The sequence below is a fragment of the Sturnira hondurensis genome, unplaced genomic scaffold (assembly GCF_014824575.4).
Source record: "Sturnira hondurensis isolate 20B ecotype Veracruz unplaced genomic scaffold, ASM1482457v3 Scaffold0006413, whole genome shotgun sequence".
Classification (NCBI taxonomy): domain Eukaryota; kingdom Metazoa; phylum Chordata; class Mammalia; order Chiroptera; family Phyllostomidae; genus Sturnira; species Sturnira hondurensis.
Window position 1 is genome coordinate 54,791,709 of NW_028079044.1, and position 19,733 is coordinate 54,811,441.

General features: G+C 56.4%; 1 protein-coding gene across 1 annotated transcript in view; it reads right to left on the reverse strand.

Moving 5' to 3' along the window:
- Window positions 1-19,733, reverse strand: part of MYT1L (myelin transcription factor 1 like) — a 131,089-nt gene that overhangs the window by 44,982 nt on the left and 66,374 nt on the right. Inside the window, exons 7-12 of the mRNA XM_037048659.1 lie at window positions 18,696-19,676; window positions 14,335-14,469; window positions 10,479-10,569; window positions 9,004-9,111; window positions 8,683-8,894; window positions 1,613-1,866 (exon numbers count right to left, since the gene is read on the reverse strand). Coding sequence (XP_036904554.1) covers window positions 1,613-1,866; window positions 8,683-8,894; window positions 9,004-9,111; window positions 10,479-10,569; window positions 14,335-14,469; window positions 18,696-19,676 — 1,781 coding nt within the window. The remainder of the gene's footprint in view (window positions 1-1,612; window positions 1,867-8,682; window positions 8,895-9,003; window positions 9,112-10,478; window positions 10,570-14,334; window positions 14,470-18,695; window positions 19,677-19,733) is intronic.

The following is a 19,733-nucleotide window of genomic DNA, read 5'->3' on the forward strand; positions in this document are numbered from 1 at the left end:
ACAGAATATACACTTATCCCTAGAATTACGTACTCTTAAAATGGACATATACTTAAAAATTCTTGTTTGGTTTCATTGGTGCTAGATACTTCAGGACTTGCAGAGGAAGAAAACAAAAGAACTGGGGTTGGGGGAGGAGGAGCGAGAATCGACCCCTCTTCTGAACTCCCACGACGCAGAGACTTGTCCACCGTCAGAGGAGCCACCAGGGCACCCCAGTGGCCAAGGCCACCACTGCTGAGGTCATGGCCTGGCCTGTGCTCAGCCCAGCAAATCAGACATTCAGTCACTGGCTTCAAGAACAAAGGAGTCCGTGGTGGATTCCTTTCTCTCTGAAGATGCTTTGAAACAGATCGAGAATTCTTGGGAGTGCACCTCTCAGGAGGAGGGAGGGAGGGAAGGACGCGTGAAGGAGAGAGAAGAGCAGCCAGGATGCCCCACCGTCCTGGGGGCCCCACAGACACGGGCCTCTGAGCTGGCGGGGACACCGCTACCGACTCCGAGGTCTGGCAGCTCTTCCCTTGGATAGAACAGCAGCAGGAAGATGCCTGGAATGAAAATCCCGTCCTTTGGGTTGTTACCTTGATACATCATACAGTATTAGTCTGCTTCAACTCTTTTGTCAAAATGCACTCCCAATTTCAAGCTTTCATACTAATTTAGCCTTCATAATGTTAGATTTAATTCTCTCAGTTTTTGTTTGATTTTAATAAAGTGAAAAAAATTATAAGGGTTCATGGTCTTTTCTCTTTCCTTGCTAAAGACCCTCCCCTGTGGCAGTCTCACATTTAGCAGCCCTGGTCACCATGGAAACTGCCTGCCCCCGATCCTTCCCAAAATCTAGGAATAAAAATAGTCATAGGAAGAATGCATTTGCAGAACATGAAATTACTGACCTTTCTCCCCTTGTACAAATCACCCTGATTCATAACCACTCTGTCAGGGGCGAGGCCACTGAGTGAGGCTGAGCAGCTCTGGGTAATGGACAGACAGGCTTTGATTCCCGCAGAGGAGGGGACATGCCCGCTCACATGTCCTCTGAGCACACCACCTGCATTCCCGGCCACCTAGTGGCCTCGCCAGGCAGGCAGCTCGCTGTGTGGCCATGTAGCCTGCTCTCCTGCCCTCGTCACAGGCCACGAGTCCTGGACAAGAGAATCGCAAGGACAGCCCTACCATAGAGACGGCAGAGCTGAGCTGACGAAAGCCGGCTGCCTCTGTGTACCCCAGCGGTCCCCGCGGAAGTCAGATGGGTGCTTTCTCTGCTCCCTAGCTCTGGATGACCTACTGGGAATGCAGTAAGGGCCAGTCCTGCCTTTTATTTGACAGCCTTCCTCATGTTTAAAGTTCAAGGTGTACTGCTCCTTTAGGGTTCTGAGGCCATTTGTTTACAGAAGTGAGCCTAGGCCTTGAGGGGGACACACTCACTGACACGCAGTGACTGCTGCCATTTCTCAGCAGGACTGTGTCCTCCGACTGAAGGGACACTCAGTGAGACCACGGCATCCGCACCGCTGCTGCCCTGTGTCCTGAGAGGGCCAGCGTGGCCTCAGGGGGTGCATGGGCCCTGCCTCCCTCACCCCACCAGGTGGGCTCGGCCAGGCGGGCGTACCCGGGCAGCACACAGGCCCTGTGGCCTGGCAGGCAGGCTCTGCGGCATCTCACGGCAGCGGGTGGACAGGTTGAGGATGGCGGTGGCCGCCATGTGTGCCGCCTCCGCGTCGTGCGTGTAGTCGAAGCTGCTCTTGCTGCAGGTGCTGCTGGCACTGCTGCCGCCGCCCCCACCACTCAAGCTGCCGCTGCTGCTGGGCGCGTAGCTGCTGGCGGCGCTGCTGCTGGGGCTGCCGTCTTTGCAGAGCCGCTTCGCTGGGGAGACAGGGCAGGGGTGACTCGGGTCCCCGCCGTGCCTGGCACCCCCCACCCACACCTCCCGCCAGCCCTGCGCGCAGACACACATCGCACGGAGAGTGCGGGCCAGTGGCGGGCCCACGTGGAGGAGCCCGCTGGCCTGCCTCCCGGGACGCCAGGCACATCAGGCCGATGGGCGCACCCTCCTCCCACAGTAGCTCGGGGCTCGGCCATGGGGCTCCCGGCAGTGATGGGGACCCACAGACTACTGCTCAGCCCCTGAGGGACTGGCTGCTCCCTCTCACCAGGAGGGGGCTCACTGTCCTGTGTGCAGGTGACAGCTGCACAGGCCCCGGGCCACCAGTGAGGCCTCTGGGGACCTGTGCTTTGGGATATGGCCTTCAGGCTAGGCGTGCACACCAGACAGTGTGACCAAAACACTTCTTTCCTCCAGAAGTGTCATCCTGGATTCTAACGGGGAGACACAAGGGTGAAAGGGTGCTGGCCAAGAGCAGATTCGCACCCTGTGGACCCGGAAGGTCTGAGACAAAGAGGCACGCAGCCAGTACCCACAGCTTCCTGTTAAGCAGCCGGCTCTCCAGTAGCCAGACGGGCCCTCAGGAGTGGGCAGGGCCCTTGAGTGCTAAGAGCCCCTCCAGCACGGAAGGAGCCGTCTGATGGACGATTTAAGAGGACGGCCCATTAGTGCTGCCAGGATTGTCAACACCCCAGGGGTCAGGCTTCTCCCCCTGAGTCCTGGGAGCAAGGATCATGAACAGGTGAGCTGGGAGGGCACTGGTGGACCCCAGAAAACACCTCCCTTCACCAGAGAGCCGCCTGTTGGGAAGCTCGGGCATCTCCCGCTATCTCTTTTCCAAGCAAGCTCCCGGCTCCCCATGTGGCCTGGACTAGCTTCGTGGGAAGGCACAGGGGGCTGTGGGGCTGGTGCAGGGCTACAGGGACGGGGCTCCTGCTGGGCTGCGGCTGCCTGAGCCCAGAACACTAGCCCCATCTGCATTCCTGCTGCAAGTGGGAGGGAGCCTGCAGCCTGACCCTGCTTTCATGTGTCCCCAAATTGTCACTGGTGAGTCTGCAACATAAGCCCCGCACTGACCTGAGGAGGATGGCTCAGTGCTTTCCCTCAACGAGAAGAGGCAAGGAAAACTGCATGTAACGACAGAGTAAACGTCAACAGCCAACCAGGTCTGCCACCACGAGCAATACCAAGGAACCACACCCCAAAGCACCCGAAGCAGACACAAATGGAGGAAGAACTAAGCCTTCCTTGCAGATGACTCTCAAGTCTGCACTGTAGCCTGTGCCTTCCTGACACTGTAGACAAGGCTCACTGTCCCTGCTGGCTGCACGGCGAAGAGGCAAGCCACTGACCATGCCACGGCCCCTTGACATCCCACCAAGCCACTGCACAGGCAGCTAACCTCTAGGACCAGGCTTGCTCACATGGAGCAGCGGGTCAATCCCACACTCATGCCCCAAGCAGGAGTGACTCATAGGTAAGTTACTTCCACGCTACCCATCTGAAGGAGCTCAGCTCGGAGCACCGAGGGTGGGGGCGAGGGGGCCAGGCTGAGGGGCCCCATGGAGCCACCCCTCAGGAGGCCGCCTTGGGGCCTGTCATGACCTCAAGGGGAGGGCAGTGCCAGCACACAGCCTGAGACACTCACACACGTGCAGAAGTGTGTAGGTTAACATCACTCACTCACTTGTAATAAAGGTAGGAATACAATCCCAGAGAAATAAAATTAGAAGGGTTTTTTTTCCCTAGTGAGGGCTAGCCACTGGCTCAGAAAAAAAATGCAGTACATGGCAATAAGAAAAACAACAGTTTTGTTCAGAAGTGAGTAAATTTCGATTTCTAAAGCAGGCAGGACATCAGGTGTCCAGTCCAAAGTGCAGCTGGCTTTGGTGACGGATGTCTACGCCCCCCCCCCAGAAGCACATACCCAGAGACCCCACTGCATGGCGCCCAGGGAAGGGCCTGGAACAGATGCACCCCCCCCTTCAAGATGCAACTTGGACAGATGGGCCCTTTTGCTAAATGTTTTGTTCCAAATGAAGGCCCTGGGCCCTAGTTTATCTGTGAGACATTTACAAAACCCTGGTGGTCAGTGAGCTACGGCAGTACTGTGTGGACACCAGAGGGCGCTGCAGAGCTGCAGGCACGGGAATGCCTTTGTCCCTGGCTTAAGGGCCACTGGCCCCTCCTTCCCACTGAGGGAACCCCAGCACAGGGCGGTGTGTGTGTGTGTGGGGGGGCGGAGTCCTGCAGCACCAGGAAGGTTATGGGCGTTTCTTTTGGCAGCTGAGCTGTTCTCAGCCACGCCATCTCCAAGCAGCTGGTGGCCAGGAGCCGGTTAACGTCCTTCTAGGTGCCAGGGCCTCACTGGGCACCATGAGAGCTGTGAGCCCTGTGTCTCTGCAGGCCTCACCTTCCTGTGATGCCCCTCAGAGAGGTGGCTGCTCTTGCTGGAGAAAGAGAAGCCACGTGATCTCTGTGTGGATGAAATACGATCAATAGAACCAAACAAAGCAAAACACCTTCAAACTAGGACCTGCTGTTTAACCTGCTCTGCTCACAGGAGTCTAACTACCTGCGTGTCTCACCCTCCTAGAGGCGCCGGCTTTCTCCCGTATTAATGCTTTCCTGTAAGGCAGTGATTTTTGCTCAAAGTGCCATGAGAATGTTAAAACACGCAATATCTGCCTTCAGTCAGGGGCGCTGGCCTCTTGCCCCTTAGGTTGTCAAATGAAAATAACAGCCAACACAACCATAGCTGTCCGGTGTAAACTAGTCAAAATAATACCTATTCTTTTTGGCAGATCGGCAAAGAACATATTTTTGGTGTACTGCAGAATTTTAGTAGTTATGAAGACCAGACAGGAAGGGACGCATGGATGTGTTAGTCCCACCTGGGGCCTGGCCATCTCTGGCCTCTGCCACCACCGGGCGCTGCCCTGCTTCTCGGTCTGCATGGGCATGTCTGTCTCTCTCATGGGGTGCATGTCTGGGTTTGCCTCTCCAAGCCTGAGTGCATGTCCGGAGGGGAGGATGGGGCTTTCCTGCAAGGCTACCCCAATAGGTGACACCTGTGTGCAAGTCACCTCTTCACAGGGTTTAACATGTCTGATAAGAGAAGGGCCCTTGGCTTTCCTCCCTCCCTTTGTCTCTCCCTCTCCCTCTCCTTCTCTCTCTCTGCCCTGCTCTCTGTCAGCACTCCCTGCCCAGCTACAGGCAGCCTGCCCAGCCCTGGTGCCCCTGGGCGTGAATCTGAACACAGGGCCTCTTACCCTCCAGGAGCTCACAGGCCAGAGGGAAGACAAGGTCGGGGGGCATTACCAGGGAGGAGACCCAGGACTGCCTGTGGGACAGCGTGGGTCTCACGTTCTACACAAGCAAACCGTGGCATCATCAGTCAGTCATGAGCCAGGCTGCTAAGTGCAGGCGGGGGCAGCACCTGGCTGGGGAGTAGGGGGGTACCTTCCAGTAAGAGGCTGGCAGGGGGCCAGGTCAGAGGGCAAGGAGGACCAGCCCCAGGGACTAGTGAGGGAGGGCAGCCCTAGCAAGCTGCCTGAGCAGTTACATGAGATACTCCCCCAGCCCCCGAGGCCTGGACTTGGGCAAGACAGAAGACAGGAAGGAGGAGCAAAGGAGAGGAAAGGGTTTTGAGGTCAGGAGAACTGAGAAGCTAGGAAAGGCCATTTGGGGCTGTGCATTTTGGGCGTGCAACCACCCTGAGGGGCTGACAAACTGCCCACAGAGACAGCGCAGGTGGCCCAGCCTCTGCCAGAGCCGCTCAGCTCTGCAGCCGAGTGAGCAAAGAGTGGGGTGGGGAGTGTGACTTGTGAACACCGAAACGTGGGTTTCACGTCATTTTCCCATGCCACGAGGTCTTTCCTTTTCCCCGAACATTCAAAGCAGGAAGAACCATTCTCGGCTCCCTTAGAGAGCAGGCTGTGCTGGGGGCTGGGAGGGAAGCCAGCCTGGCGCCCACAGCGGAGGTAGGAAGGAGTGGAACCCCAGTTTGAGCCCTCTGCGCTCTCCCCTTTCCCTCCACCGTCCCTCCCTGCATGTGGACTTCACGTCTACGTCTCACCATCGGCACAGTTGTCCCTGCCCCATCCCTCATCTCACATGTGGCGAGTGCAGCCTCGCCGACCCCTGGCAGTCCCCACTGACCCGCAGGTCTGCTGGCTTCCCCCTCTCTCTCTCTCGTCCTTTTCCTCGACTGCTTGTGATGTCTACTCAGCTTCAAGATCATGTCTAACACTGGCCGCTGGAGAGAGCTCAGACTGGCTCTTGCAGGCACAACGGACACCTCAGCTCACTGTGTGCAAGTGTCTTTACCTGTCTTCTCTCGAGTCACATGCCCTTCCTTGGAACTTGTTACCAAGAGGGAAAGAATAGACAGGTGATAGGTAGATGAATGTACAGACAGACGAGACGATAAATGGGTGTGTGGGTGTGTGGATGGATGATGGACAGATGGATAAACAAATGGATGGTGGATGGGTGGATGGTGGATGGATGAATAAATAGATGGATAGACAAGAAAGGCAGATGGATAGACAGACAGCTACTAGTGCGTGTCTGGAAGGATGCAGGAGGTTGCATCCCTGTGCTGAGGGCTCTGGGCGGGGTCTCAGGGTGCTGTGCCCTGCCCCTAAGCTCTGTCCTCCGCCCCCACCCTCACCCCACATAGCAGGCTTGTCTGCCTTTTTTTAAGGATCGAGGACCAAATTCCTTGGGCACCTAGAGCAAGTCTTCAGAGCACACTCTGGGCAAGGACCACTGACCGCAGTCCCCTGTGGTGTCCCCTAATCTTCTCTGCTCCCCCCACCCAGGATCCAGCTCAGCCGAGCACCCTCAGCAGGCAGGCACTTCCTGACATCTGAGAATTCTGTCATGCGAGTCTGGTGGGCAAGAAACAGGGCCACAGGGCTTCTTTGCAGGAAATGTTTGGTGCTACAAGGGTGTCTTTCCTATTTTCTTGAAGACCTAACAGTGAAGTTTTTTCTCTACATTCCCATTTTCTTGTGGGTCAGCTGAGCAGCATGGCTCTGTGCAAGCTTCTGACAACAGGTATCCTTTCCTGGCAGCGAGAATTAAAGTCAGTAACTAATGTACTGTTTGTTCCCTTCTTCAGAGTTGTTCCCGGGTTGCCCCAGCAGCCTGAGTGGGTACAAGCAACACCTCGCCCTCCACTCCTACTCTGGACACAGACACACGGGAAGGTGAGCGTGTCCAGCATCACACGGTGCCTACTGGGAGAGCCGAGACCAAACCCCGGCAGCTCTGACTTCTAACCCTCTGCTGGGCACAGTCACCCTGCGGAGGTGCTCTGCTGGCCCTTGCCCCACCCGCAGCCCCACCACGACTAAGGCTGAGGGGTCAGGCCACAGAGCACGGCGCAGCAGCCAGGCATGTGAGCAGGAGCAGCCAAAGGCCCCATACCATCATGCAAAACGTCACTACACCGGAGATGGTGTCAGCAGAGTCCTTAAGTACATGGCTTCAATTCTTTTGATCCTTCATTTGCAATTAAATGAATGAGGTTATAATAAAACCTGAAGCTGACAAATTATTATTACAAAATAAACAAAACAAAATAATTATTTTCTGTTGCACTGTAGGTCACTTCCTCTTTTCCGTGTACATCTTTGTTCCTATACATTAAGAATTGATACATGCAAGGATAATCAATATTTGACATATCAAAGAAATACTAAATCCTCTTCACTATACAAATCAATTGTTATAAAGACAAGGAACAACTACTCATACTGAATTATAAAAAGGTTTCAGAACACCCCAAGCATTCAATTTAAATGAATTTTTTCCGTGACTTTAATGATCTTTTCCAGAGAGGAGCTTGAAGATCTTTAAAAGTCTATCTCCTTGCCTCTGCTAGAGATGGGACTTTGAAAGCATCAAGTATCATGCACCCACATCCAGTCAGTAGCACTTGCCAGCTAAGCCCGCGGAGCCCAGAGCTTCAAACACGACTGCTCGGGCGAGTGAGTGAAGTCAAAGCAGTGTGGTGGCCCCCAAGACCCCCACTGACCTGGGGCTCTGAGAAGAGATAGGCTGAGGTCATGGCTCCCCTGCCCCCCCGGGGAGGGGCTCAGACTGGCTCATTCTGGGAAGCACAGGGTTTGGTGTGACCCCTTGGCTCTGCTTTGCTGGTAAGTGCTGTGGCGGCTCGGAGTGTGCCAGCGACAAAGGCACGTCACAGTGGGGCCTGCCCCCTGGGCCGGGGTTGGGGTGCAGACAGGGTCTCTGCCTGCTGGAGGTGCTGGGTGACAGCAGAAGTCACCCACCCTCAGCTGCACAGGAGAGTCATGGGGATTTTAAAACTGTCACCGCATAGGGGATACCTGGCGTTCTGGTTTGCCAGGTGTGGGGCGCAGCCTGAACACTAGAATTTCAAAGCTCCCCTGACGGCTCCAGTGTGTACCCAGGGCTAAGAATGGGGGTAGGGGGTACAGGCCTTCCCCAAACTGCCCAGGACTCGGGCCACTGCTGCCGGCTGTCCCGGCTCAACCAGGCTGGGCCACCTATTCAAGGGCGTTTGCAGAGATGAGGACACAGTCCCAGCCACAGTAGGAAGAGCACAGCTCTCTGTCCACTGTGTGGTCCCTGCTGCCCACCCATGGACCCTTGCTGTCAGCCAAGGGGCCCCCGTGGCGTGTGCTGCCGTCTGGGACCTAGCAAGGGGCCACATGCTCGGCCGGCCTGGAGGACACGGGCACACACAACAACAACATCATCAACGGCAAGCGCGACTCTCGTGTAGAAGAGTGTGCACCTCCTACCATCATATCCTTTGGGGGATATGTCCCTGGTTTGCACCTTGGGAGCTATGGCCCGCTTGCCGTACGTGTGGCTGTCGTAACCGCTGTACTCAAACGAGGTCTTGGAGTATTTCTCCAACTCCTTGGCCAGGTTGGAGCGCGGCGTGGTAGTAGGGACACTGTTTCTGTAGCCGTAGTGAGGGATCTCGAGCTGCTTTACAAAGCACATTGGCCTGTAAGCAAACAAGAAACAACCAACAGCTGGCTCTCCCGTGGCTGCGGGGCAGACGGGGCTCGCAGTGAGCCCGGAGCTCACGAGACCAACACGCTCCAAGCTGGTACCTTAGCACACGGTCGGAAGCCTGGCTGGACTTGGACACGTCGCAGCTCTGGTGTTTTTCTTGGGCCTTTGCCAGCTTCTCTGCTGCAGCAATAGGGCATCCAGAGAGGCTGCAATGACAGACAGGGATCAGTTGTCTTCCCAGATGGCTCTGCAGCACGCACACCCAGTCACCACCCCCACCCCCCATCAGCACAGCCAGACCCCAAGCAGGTGCGGGGGGCCATTTCCCAAACCCAGCCGGCTTTCCAGACGGCTGGGACGGGAGAGCTGGCACGTCCCCTCTTGTCCCCAGCAGACAGTGCTGCTGGCCACGCCCTGTGTAAAGGGCACTCTGTCCTTCCCAGACGGCTAGTGAGTTTCGTGACCCTCAAGAGAGTGCGAGCTGGTGCCAGCGTTGGCCATAGGCCCCGATCTCGGGTGTGCAGAGGAGGGGCTCACCACGGGGCAGGGTAGGTCTGAGAGGCACGGCTGGAAGTCCCGACTGACCATGCGAGTGAGCCTGCTGACCATGGCACGTGGCTGGCCCTCCCCTGAGAGAGCCAAAGGTGGGCCGGATTCCCTGGAGGACTGCTGGCCACCCTTTCAGAGCACAGTCCTCACCAATGAGCCCCAGGTCTGCCCCTCTGAGACTGCGGTGCCTGCCGTTTCCATGGCATCGCAGGACCATGGAGTGCGGGCACACGTGGCCCTTGGTCTGTATGCATGTGGCTGTGTGAGGGTGGGACAGAGGGGCTGGTGTGGGAACATGCCATCCAGTCGTGCTCAGCACAACCCTCACTGCCCCCACCCCCGCCTGCCTCATTCTGCAGCCCAAGCCCAGGCCACTCTCTGCATCCTTGCACATTTAACACAAGTAACCAAACTCTCCAGTCAGGAAAGCGGGCTTCAAGCGGCGCTCAGGGCGGGAGCCATGAGGATGAGACGGGGCTGGAAGACAGGGAAACGTAACTGCCTTGTGCAAGAAAGCATCCGGCTGGGCCCAAGGCAACTAGCAGAGGCCGGAGGTGGGAGGGAGGGAGGCGGGATTTTCCCAGAGCACGGGGCGGGGCGGGGGGGTGGGGGGGGCACCGGGCCAGGAAAGGCCCAGCTCTCTGGCGCTGTGCACACCACACGTCCCTGACACCTGCCTGTCTGGTGGTCCGCACCGGTGATGGGGCTGCAGCAGAGTCTGGAGGCAGCCGTGCTGCATCATATGTGCACAGTCTTCCCCTGCCCTGCGTCCCTCTATGCCTGGTGCACGGAACACAGTCCCTCCCGCTCCCTGGAAGACAGGGGAGCCACTACTGTGTTCTTTCCAGGTTGCGGTTCCACCTAGGATGCTATGCCTTGAATGGCACCTTCCAGGTGGGTGACACAACTAAAAGCCCCCGTGAGCCAGGGGACCCCAGTCTCCGTCCTCTGGTGCGGGTGGGAGACATGTGGGCCTTCAGGGGGCCGCCTGCAGGCGGGGGGCGGCACAGCATGGCGGGCTTACCTGCGGTGCGAGTTCCTGTTGCTGTTTACGTGCCCTCGCCCTGTGCAGCCTGGAGTAGGACACTTGAGAACATTCTCGTGCATGGCGAGGACTTGATGGGAGAGGCAGAGAAAACAGCGCAGCATTAACACCCGGGGGCAGGCCATGTCCAGGAGCTGCCGCTGCTCTGACAACCGGGCCCGCAGATAGCACACAGTCCCACAGATGTGCGTGATGGCATGGTTGGGAACACACGGGTCTCACCTCGCCTGAGTGGCATGCAATGTGGCGTGCACTGGGTGGAGCTGGAGGGCAGGCCGTGAGGGCCCAACTGGTCCGAGTGGGGTAGGGATGCAAAGGCCCCTGATCTTGGTCCCACACCCAAGCCTGTGCTGCTGCTTCAAAAACACACAGCATCATGAGCGTGGCAGTCAAGAGTAAAGAGTGAGCCCCAAACCTTATTTTTAAATCAAGTGAATTAAGTAATGACCTTCCATCTGGAATGGTCAGTGTTGTGCAGCTGAGCCTGTGAACCAGCAAGTGGGCCGCATGGCTCCCGGCAGCCGTGTGCACCCGGCAGCAGCCAGTCTGCCTTCAGTGTGTTTGCTGCCCATGGAGCCGCGGGCCTCTCTCCTGGACAAACAGGCCAACACCCTGGGCTGTGGGGGGCATGAGAAGTGAAGGTGGACAGTCGAGAGAAGTGACCCATGACACTGGCCCCCAGTGCAGGCGAACATGGAAGGCCCCCTCCCAACAAAGTCTGTCCAAATGAGTCCCAGGATTCTGTTTTTTACAGCCTTCTTCCTTCTGGAACAATCTCCCCTCCCCTGAAACGTGTATAATGTGTGCGCTGTCCCACATGACACGCTCACGACCTGAGCCCACACCTCACCCCTCACTCCGGGCCGTCCCTGCAGTCTGGTGTCCCCTTTGCAGCTCTCCCGGTAGAATCAGCGGCAACCAAACAAGGCGAGCCTGGCTCGCTCGGGTCGGACCTGGCTGGAAGGGTGCGGATACCTTCCTTCTGGGGCACCTCGGCCCCAGTCCCTGGGTCCCTGCCCGGCTCGAAAGAGGCAGGGCCTTCGTCCCCACCGAGCTCTTTGCCTGCACCTGCCCTCTTCCCTGCCTCCGGGGTCCTGCTCAACTGACACCGTTCGTTCCAGACTCTCCTACTTTCCGACTGCCCTGTTAAAATGTCACACAAACCCTTCCCACGACACAACTGCTCTCAGACAACACCTGCCTTTCTCCTATGCTTGATGTCCCTGCAGACAGCCGACCCTTTACACGTCTGTGGTGCACCCCTCAGCGTGGTGGCCCCTCTGACCCCTGCCCCTCGGCGGGACCTCCTTCCCCCTCGAGTCTGTGCTGCCTCTGCCTCCTCGCCACACTGATGGCCCGTCCTTCACCACCGCTCTCCAGTCTCCCTCGTGGCCTTCTCTGGACCTCAGGCATCCCCCTTGTGTGTGGGACTGGGGTGGAGACACCATCCTTTGCCGGTCCCTCTGTGGCCTCTGACTTCTCTTCACCTGCCCTTCCCCCTGGGCTTCGCCTTCCTGTCCTTTTGTGTCCAAAACTCCCGTCTGTGGTTCTCGTCTGGGCCACTTCACTACAGTGTCCGTGGATGCTGCGCACAGGGGCAGCAGAGAGCTCCCACACAGCTGACCATCTCAACGGCCCAAGAGCGGCCCCAGTGGGACAGACGCAGCCCCTTGTAGCTAGGACCACCTGGCTGTGTCCCAAGGTGCCCAGCCTTGCCTTCCTCTCTTACCTGTGCTTCCCTCTCCTGGCAGCGGGTCTCCCAGCCCTGCCAGCCCATCTCAGGGATGCTTCCTGAACCTGCCCCAGCCTTCCTGTCCCTGCTGCCTGCCTCCTCCAGGCCTGGTCACTTTCATAAATGCCAAGTTCCTTCTTCCTCACACTGGACAAGCTGATACAGGGAGGTCATCGCCCCAGGGGTCTCAGGGCCGTGTCTGCAGGGCCCACACCTGCCTTGTGCGGCCTCCTGTCTAGGTGGGGCTCTCAGAGGGCCAGGGTCTCGGCCAGTGGAGTGGTCCCTGCCTGCAGCACTGCGTGCTGCATGCAAACCGGGACTGCCGAGTACTCTGCGGAGTGCAGCTGGAGCGTGACGTCTTCCCACTCGTAAGGTGCTGTGAGGAGTTTTACGTGCGCAAATACTGGGGAGGCATCTGTGGGGTCAATAGTGGGGCCGAGCCCCTGGCCTGGCCCAGGGAGACCAGGGTGGTCCGCACGAGCCCATCCAGCAGGTGACTTGTTGGAGTGCGGCCCCCGTTTCTGCTGCAGTTAGACTTTCCCTGTGGAAATGCGGAGTCAGGGGGATTTGTCAGCCATGAAGAGCAACTGATCTGCTTCAAGGTGAAAATAAAGGCCTTAAAGAAAAATGGCATAAAGCTTTCTCTTATGAAACCGGCTTATGGCCCTCGCCCTCATTTTGCAGGTGAGGAGCCCCGGGCACAGGGGGTGCGAGCCATGCCTGCGGGGCCACGCTGGTCAGCACGGGATGGGGCTGGGCCCGTCTCCTGGGAGACAGGCAGGCTTGGGACCCAGATGGGCATGGCCCCAGGGCCCGCGAGTTCCCCGCCCAGGCCAGCTCGCACCCGTCACGTCAGTACAGAAAGGACTGGCGTTTCTCGCTGGCCGGGCTCGGTGTCAGCCTGGAAAGGCGGCGATGGAGTCTGCATGCGTTTCCCTTGTCTGAAAACGGGCCAGCACTGACCATGGGCTTGGAGGGCGTTGGACAAGTGCGAGCGGAGTGCCGGGCTCAGGGGCAGCCGCCGCGGCCACACATGCGGCCGCGCTGGTCATGTAACACACGGGGCAGGGCCGCTGGTGCCCGCACCCCTCTTGCCTGCTCCCAGGACGTGGGTAGAAGTGTGGCTTTGCTCTTCTCAGCAGCCATTTGATAACCTGGAGCCACGGTAGCTTCTAAATATTCTTTACCTGAAAATGCTCTGCTAAGCCTGTGTTCTAAGCCTCACCTACCATGAACTGCTCTGGGTTCCAACAGATTCACCTCGAGTATCCTCGAGTCAGCTTTTTAGTGGGACTGGTCTCAAAGGCCCCAGTGCACAGCCAGCCGGTCCTCTCGCGGTATCTCAAGCCCAGCGACTCCGCCTTCCTGCCCAGCAGCTGTGTCCGAGACACGGCAGAACTCTCAGACTCAAGTTCCTACAGTCCCACGGTTCTTTCTGAGAACGGGCTGTTTTCCTGCACAATCAGCTCTGGTTGTTTGAAAACAGTCAGCACACTTCATGTGCTGACAGAAAGATAGAAAAAGTGCACTTTGGCTCAGTTCTAAAGGGAATTTAGTTGTTTCAAAAATGTAAAACCTAACTGATTCAAACAAATGTGTGGGGTCAGAACCCACCCGCCACAGCCTCCTGACTGAAGACTTTACTGTGCAGGGATGTCACAGGGACAACTGTGACATGGAACAGACCTTCTGAGTGAAATGCAATAGAACACAAATATAAATACTGATTTGCAAAGATGCAGAACTCCAGGTAACCAGGCGGCAGGACTCCCCAGCAGTTTTCTGGGGGCTCACAGCCGTTGTGTGCCGGGGTGGGGTAGCGTGCAGACTGTCTACATTCAGTGCTGCAGCCTGAGAGGAGGTGTGGAGGGCAGTGGCCAGCCTGAGGTCACAGAGCAGGCAGATAAGAAACCAGGCCTGGTGCCCAGGCCTGCCCAAGAGGGCAGAGGGGCACACACTGCCCCCTAGAGGAAGAGCCCGTCAGCCCCCACAAGTGCGCCAGTGCTGGATGGCTGCCCTCTGAATAGATGGAAATGACAGAGGCAAGAGAGATGACCGAGACAGTGGCAGGTGTGTGTGCGAGGGACGGGCGACACGACTTACTTTCTGGAGGGACCCTATCTTTGTGCGGGCATCCGGACAGGCTGCGATGATGCGGGTACAGCCCGGTCACGTGGCCGGTTCCATCGCAGCCTGGGGTTGGACACTTGCTCTCTTTCTTTTCTGCTCTCGAGGGATCTAAAAGCGACAACAGGTGTCAAGAGAGTGAATTCTTTACCCTCTGAAGACCAATGTGATTACTTCACACTTTGAAGAGACCTTGACAAGTAAAGAAGTAAAGCAGGTGTCAGGAGACAGGCTGTGGCAACAGGCTTCTGTGTAGGTCTTTAGTTTTGGGTGATTTTTGACCTGAACAGTGTAATCATGAATCATAACATATTTCATTTTCTGTGCTGACGAAAACGGAAGACTACGCCTTCCCGAACTCCCCGTGGTCTCCCCGTGTGTTACATGATGAGCTCAGGGAAACCAGCGGAAACCGGGATGTGGCAGTGGCCTTCTCAGAGCACAAACCCCCTGCGTCGCCTAGAGGCCAGCGCTCTGCAAAACGCAGCCGCGGGCTGATGCCGTGCGGCGCTCTTTGCGGCTCGCGTCTGCCTGAGTGCCCTGTCTGACCGCAGGCACTGTGAGCTGCAGGTGTGCCGGTGCTGAGTGTGTTCTCCGCAACACTGGCTGGCAGCACATCGACTCGGAGATTTTCTGGAAAGAAGATGCACTCTCAGAAGGCACTGCAAGCAAATGACCCGAGTGGAGGAGACCCTGCCTGACCCGGGGGATGCGCAATCAGACTGTTCCAGAAGCTGCCGAGTGCCTGCCTGCTGGGCTTCTCCCAGTGCCCTGGGACCAGAGGACGGCTCCCAGGACACTGTGCTGGGTGGCTGCAGCTCTGCGTGGCGGGGGGGGGGGGGGCAGGGGCAGTGGGGAGGGGCCAGAGGCAGAAGTGCAATGGCATTGCTCGGAAGTTACTTCTGCGCCCAGAGCTGAGCCCAGTGCGTAAACGTGCAGAAGACAGCCCCAGCGGTAGTTCTAAGACGAAGCTCAGGCCCCACGGCACCTCGGTGCGTGGGGCCCTGTGTCTGAGCCAGTTTTTGAAAACCAGTTGCACAGATTAGCAGTCGACAGTGACCAGTGTGACTTGGTCCGGGGAGTCCTGTGGTTAAAATTTCTTGTAGGTATTTAGTATTTTTATATTAATATCTTATTAATAAGATATAAGATTGATAAGATATTAATAAGGTTAATAATAAGACTAGTATCTTATTATTAATCAAGCCAATCATGATTGTTGGAAAATATATTTTACTTTTGGTTAAGAATTCATTTTATACAAAGACAAAAGCTTGGTTTAAAAATTTTAAAGTCTTACTGACTTTTTGTTAAGCCATTCATGTAAACGGAAACAGTCAAAGGACTTGCAGGCCTATAAACGTTCTGACGTCCCTGTAAAGAGCCCCGTCCTTTTTAACTGGCACGTCACTCGGTGCCACGTGTCTCTCTCGGGCTCCGCTGCGGTGGAGGGGGTGCCCTCCAGGCAGCTGCCGGCCACTCTTGGCCACTGTTGGTGGACGGCAGCTCCGGAGACAGACCTACAAGTGTGATGCTGTGACTTCGGTTTTAGGCATCTCACTGGAGCATCTCCTCCACATGCAAACCCAAAGCCTAGCACTTCATTGCTTCATGAGTAACTGCACAATAACATCTGCATAATTGAATCAATGTAACTATAAAAGTGCACAGTAACAGTTCAAAGGAAAATATTAAGATCATAAACTAGAGATATAATAATTTATAATGATAAACTAGACATAAATGACTTTTAAATGACAAAAAGTAAACCACGACTATCACTAATCATTGAGTGACCCTTTTACATCAGGACACGGGACACCCACAGTTTTGCAAGGGTCCTGGAGTCAAGGGCAGGTCTGTGTGAACACAGCGTGGCTCCGCCTGCCTCGGGTTCTGGGAGACGGCAGGGTGTAATCTCCTCTCGATGCGTGAGCCCGGCCAGGGGTGCTACTCGCCTTTGCATGGCCTCCCTTGATTTCTCATTTCTTTCAATACCCATTCGTCTTGGAGGCAAACATTAGAGCAAACACCAAACAACCAAGGGAGCAAACAGACCAACAATTCACCATAAACCTGGCAACAGTCTCTAGAAGAAACCTGGATGCTGGGTTTAGCTGCTCCAGCATCCCCTTCCTAGTGGATGCTGGAGAAGAAGACAGAAGTTTCACGTTGAACCTCTCGTTTTAGGTCAAGATTTTGGAAAGGTTACTCACTCATGATTTAAATCATTTTGAGGAGATTGAATGGAAATGAGCACTGGTACAAATGTTCCCTTCATCTTTAATAAAATAATGGGAGCTGAGAATAGAGACCGTCACCATAGGGACTGCTCAGACGTGCTGATACGACACCCCTTTTCCTCCGTGAGAAGGGCATCGCCTCCCTGCCTACTTGGGTGTCCTTGCTTGACTGCGCTCCTGTGGTTCTGACACAACCACAGGCATCTTCAGAGCAACTGGGGGATGACGTGGAGCGTGCTGCTCAGAGAGAAGTGAGCCGCTCTCAGAGGAGGAAGACCTCAAAAAACTGGGAGGAGGCAGGAACCCCTGCTTTTTGGTTCATTTAAAAAGTGCATGCCCACCCCCGCCTTTCAGGGAAAAGGCACATCTCAGCTTCACTGTTCATGCTGTCCCTGACCCATTTACTTAGGGGAACCACATAGTTTGAATTCCAATTCTTACCGAAAAACCCAACCAAACACACCCAGAACAACAATAACAAAACCCAATGAGTCAAATCCACAGAGAGCTCTGGGTGCAGAGGAGCCATGGACACCAGAGACGAGATGCCCAGGGCACCCACACCCTGCACTGCCCGGCGCTGGTGGTCCTCCGCGCACCACTCCCAGACCGTCAACGCCGGCCCAGTGTGCCTGCGTGCTGCTGAGCAAGCCGTGAGGAAGGGCACTTACTGCCTCCTGAAAATGGTGAGCTAGGATTCTCACGCATCCGACTAACAAGTTCTTACAGACTCCACTGCAACCACGGCACCACCGCACGACGCTCACCCAGAGCAAGCCCACGCTCCACTGTGCTGGACGCTGTGGCCCGCAGCGCCAGCCCTTCCTCACGTGCGCCTTGCCCTGGCGGGCCTCCCTCTGCGTCCCTGAGATGGAGCACCCGAGGGCTTCTGGCTCAGTCTCACCTTGAACGTGATTTGGGTCTAGCAAGCATCTCGCTGTGGGCTATGTGCACACATTGAGAGGAGAATACACCCCTATGTCACAACAGAAGAGAGGGTTTTTCTGAGTGTTTGGAGTTCGTACCGCAACTGATTTTCAAACCAAATTCCTGAAACTCATGATCAGACCCACAGGGAGGAAACCCAGTGTCGATAAGGAGCAGAACAGAACACACAGCACAGGGTCTTTCTGGCACTCACGTGGAAGCATTTAAGGAATCACCAGTTTGATTCTGGAAACTGCTTCTCACCTAGTTCTAAGAGAGTCCCTAACTGACCCAGGCAGATGCCCCCGTGCTGTGAGAGGCAGAGCGGGCGCTGGGCCGCAGCCCCGGGAGAGTGGGCCGGCCGACCTGCAGATGGGGGCCACCTGCTCAGGCTGGGGCAGTCGGCACGGGGACTGACGCGTGTGGGTTGGACGTGAAGAGGAGTGCCGACCTCTGCGTGCACATTTCATGAGTAACAGTTCGCCGAGACGGCCACACCAGGTGATTCGGGGTGTTTCACAGTAAAATAAGCGTGACAACGTCCCCACAACGCTGTGGAGCCAGCGAGGGGAGCCACTGCTGGGCTCAGCGGAGACACGCTGCGTCTTGCGGGGCAGGGGCTCCCATCGCTGACGCCCTCTCGAGACTAACGTGCCCTCGTCTCACGTCACCCACCGTCCCATCACTGTTCAGTCTCTACCGGGGCGGGTCCTATGGGGGAGCTTTTCCCAGCCACTGTATTTGGTGGTGACTTTGTCAGCCGGGAGGTCACCTGTCCAGAGGTCCCCCCACTGACTGACTGCTATGTGAGCCCTCGCCACTGCGAGTGTGGTCCGCTTATAAGACTGCAGGCTCGTCCTCGTGGCTTCTTGCTCAGGGTGTCTTGTGTCTGGCCCTTCTTTCCGAGACATGCATTTCCCGCTGAACCAGCCTAGTGCTCATCTGCTCTGAGAATGTGACATCGAGCTGCTCTGTGTAACTCTCAGACACACACCTCATTGGCTCTTTGGGAATGTGATCACCAAACGTAACTCTGGAACCAGCCCTAAGAAATGAGCACCGGAGATCAAATCTACGGCAGGGCACGCGCTAACTGTGACCACCATCCACATCTCTCCCTCGAGCTCGTGTTTCCGAGAGGCAACTTACATTAGGCAGAAATATTACCTTTACCATAGTATGGCTTTTTGACATGGCTATCGCTGGGCTTGGGCTTCCGCTCGTCCCCGGGCAGCGGTCGTGGCGACTGCTCCTCATAGGACCTCGTGCTGTCCCGCCGGCCGGCCTCCAGGGCCATCTTCTCCCTCATGGCCTTGGCCCTCTCCGTCTCCAGGGCAATGGCCTTCTCCAGAAGGGTCAAGTTGCCCTTGGTCATGTCGAACACCTCCTCAGACCTGTCCGAGTTCACAGAGGCTGTGTCGTCATCTCTCTCGGGACACCCGTCCTCCTTGGCACAGCTGGAGAAAGTTCTGGACCTGGGGCTCAGTTGCTCCTCGAGCCTCATCAGGTTCATCATGTCGGAGTAGTTCCTGTCCGGCGTCCTCCCCGAGAAGTCGTCCTCCGGCCGCACGTGCTGGCGGACACTCGGGTTCTGCGGGGCGCCCCGGTCCTGAGGGCTGCTCTCACTCAGCTTCCGGGCCAGGTCGAAGCACTGGTTCCGCAGGCACTCCAGGCTGCTCAGACACACCTCCTCGTCACTCTCCTCCACCAGCTTGTCCACCAGCCCGTTGTTAAGGCTGGGCTTCCCCAGCATCACGTAGTTCATGTTCCTGCTGTCCTGCTGCGCCATGGTGTCTGCGTAGCCCCGGTCACTCATGTTTTCTGTGAGCACCACACCATGCCCCTGTGCTAACAGCTTCAGGGAGTCCACTGTTTCTCTGACGACGTCGCTGTCTAAGTCTAGACTCAGCTCGCCTTTCCGGCCCAGGCTTTCGTTTTTGTCACTGTCATCTTCCAGACTGTGGGAGGTGTTGCTGTTCATTTCCGATTCCGTCCGGGCCCGGTAGGCTGCGTCCTCTGCAATCTTGCCGAGATTCAACAAGGACTTGGCCACCAGCTCATCGTAATTATCATACTCATCGTTATTGTTATCGTCCTTTTCTGTGTCTTGCATTATTCGACTATTGTGACAATTCATTTGGTGATCTTCTGCAAAGAAAATAAAAGAAAGGACAAAAAGAAAAGAAAAGAAAAGAGTGGCTAGAA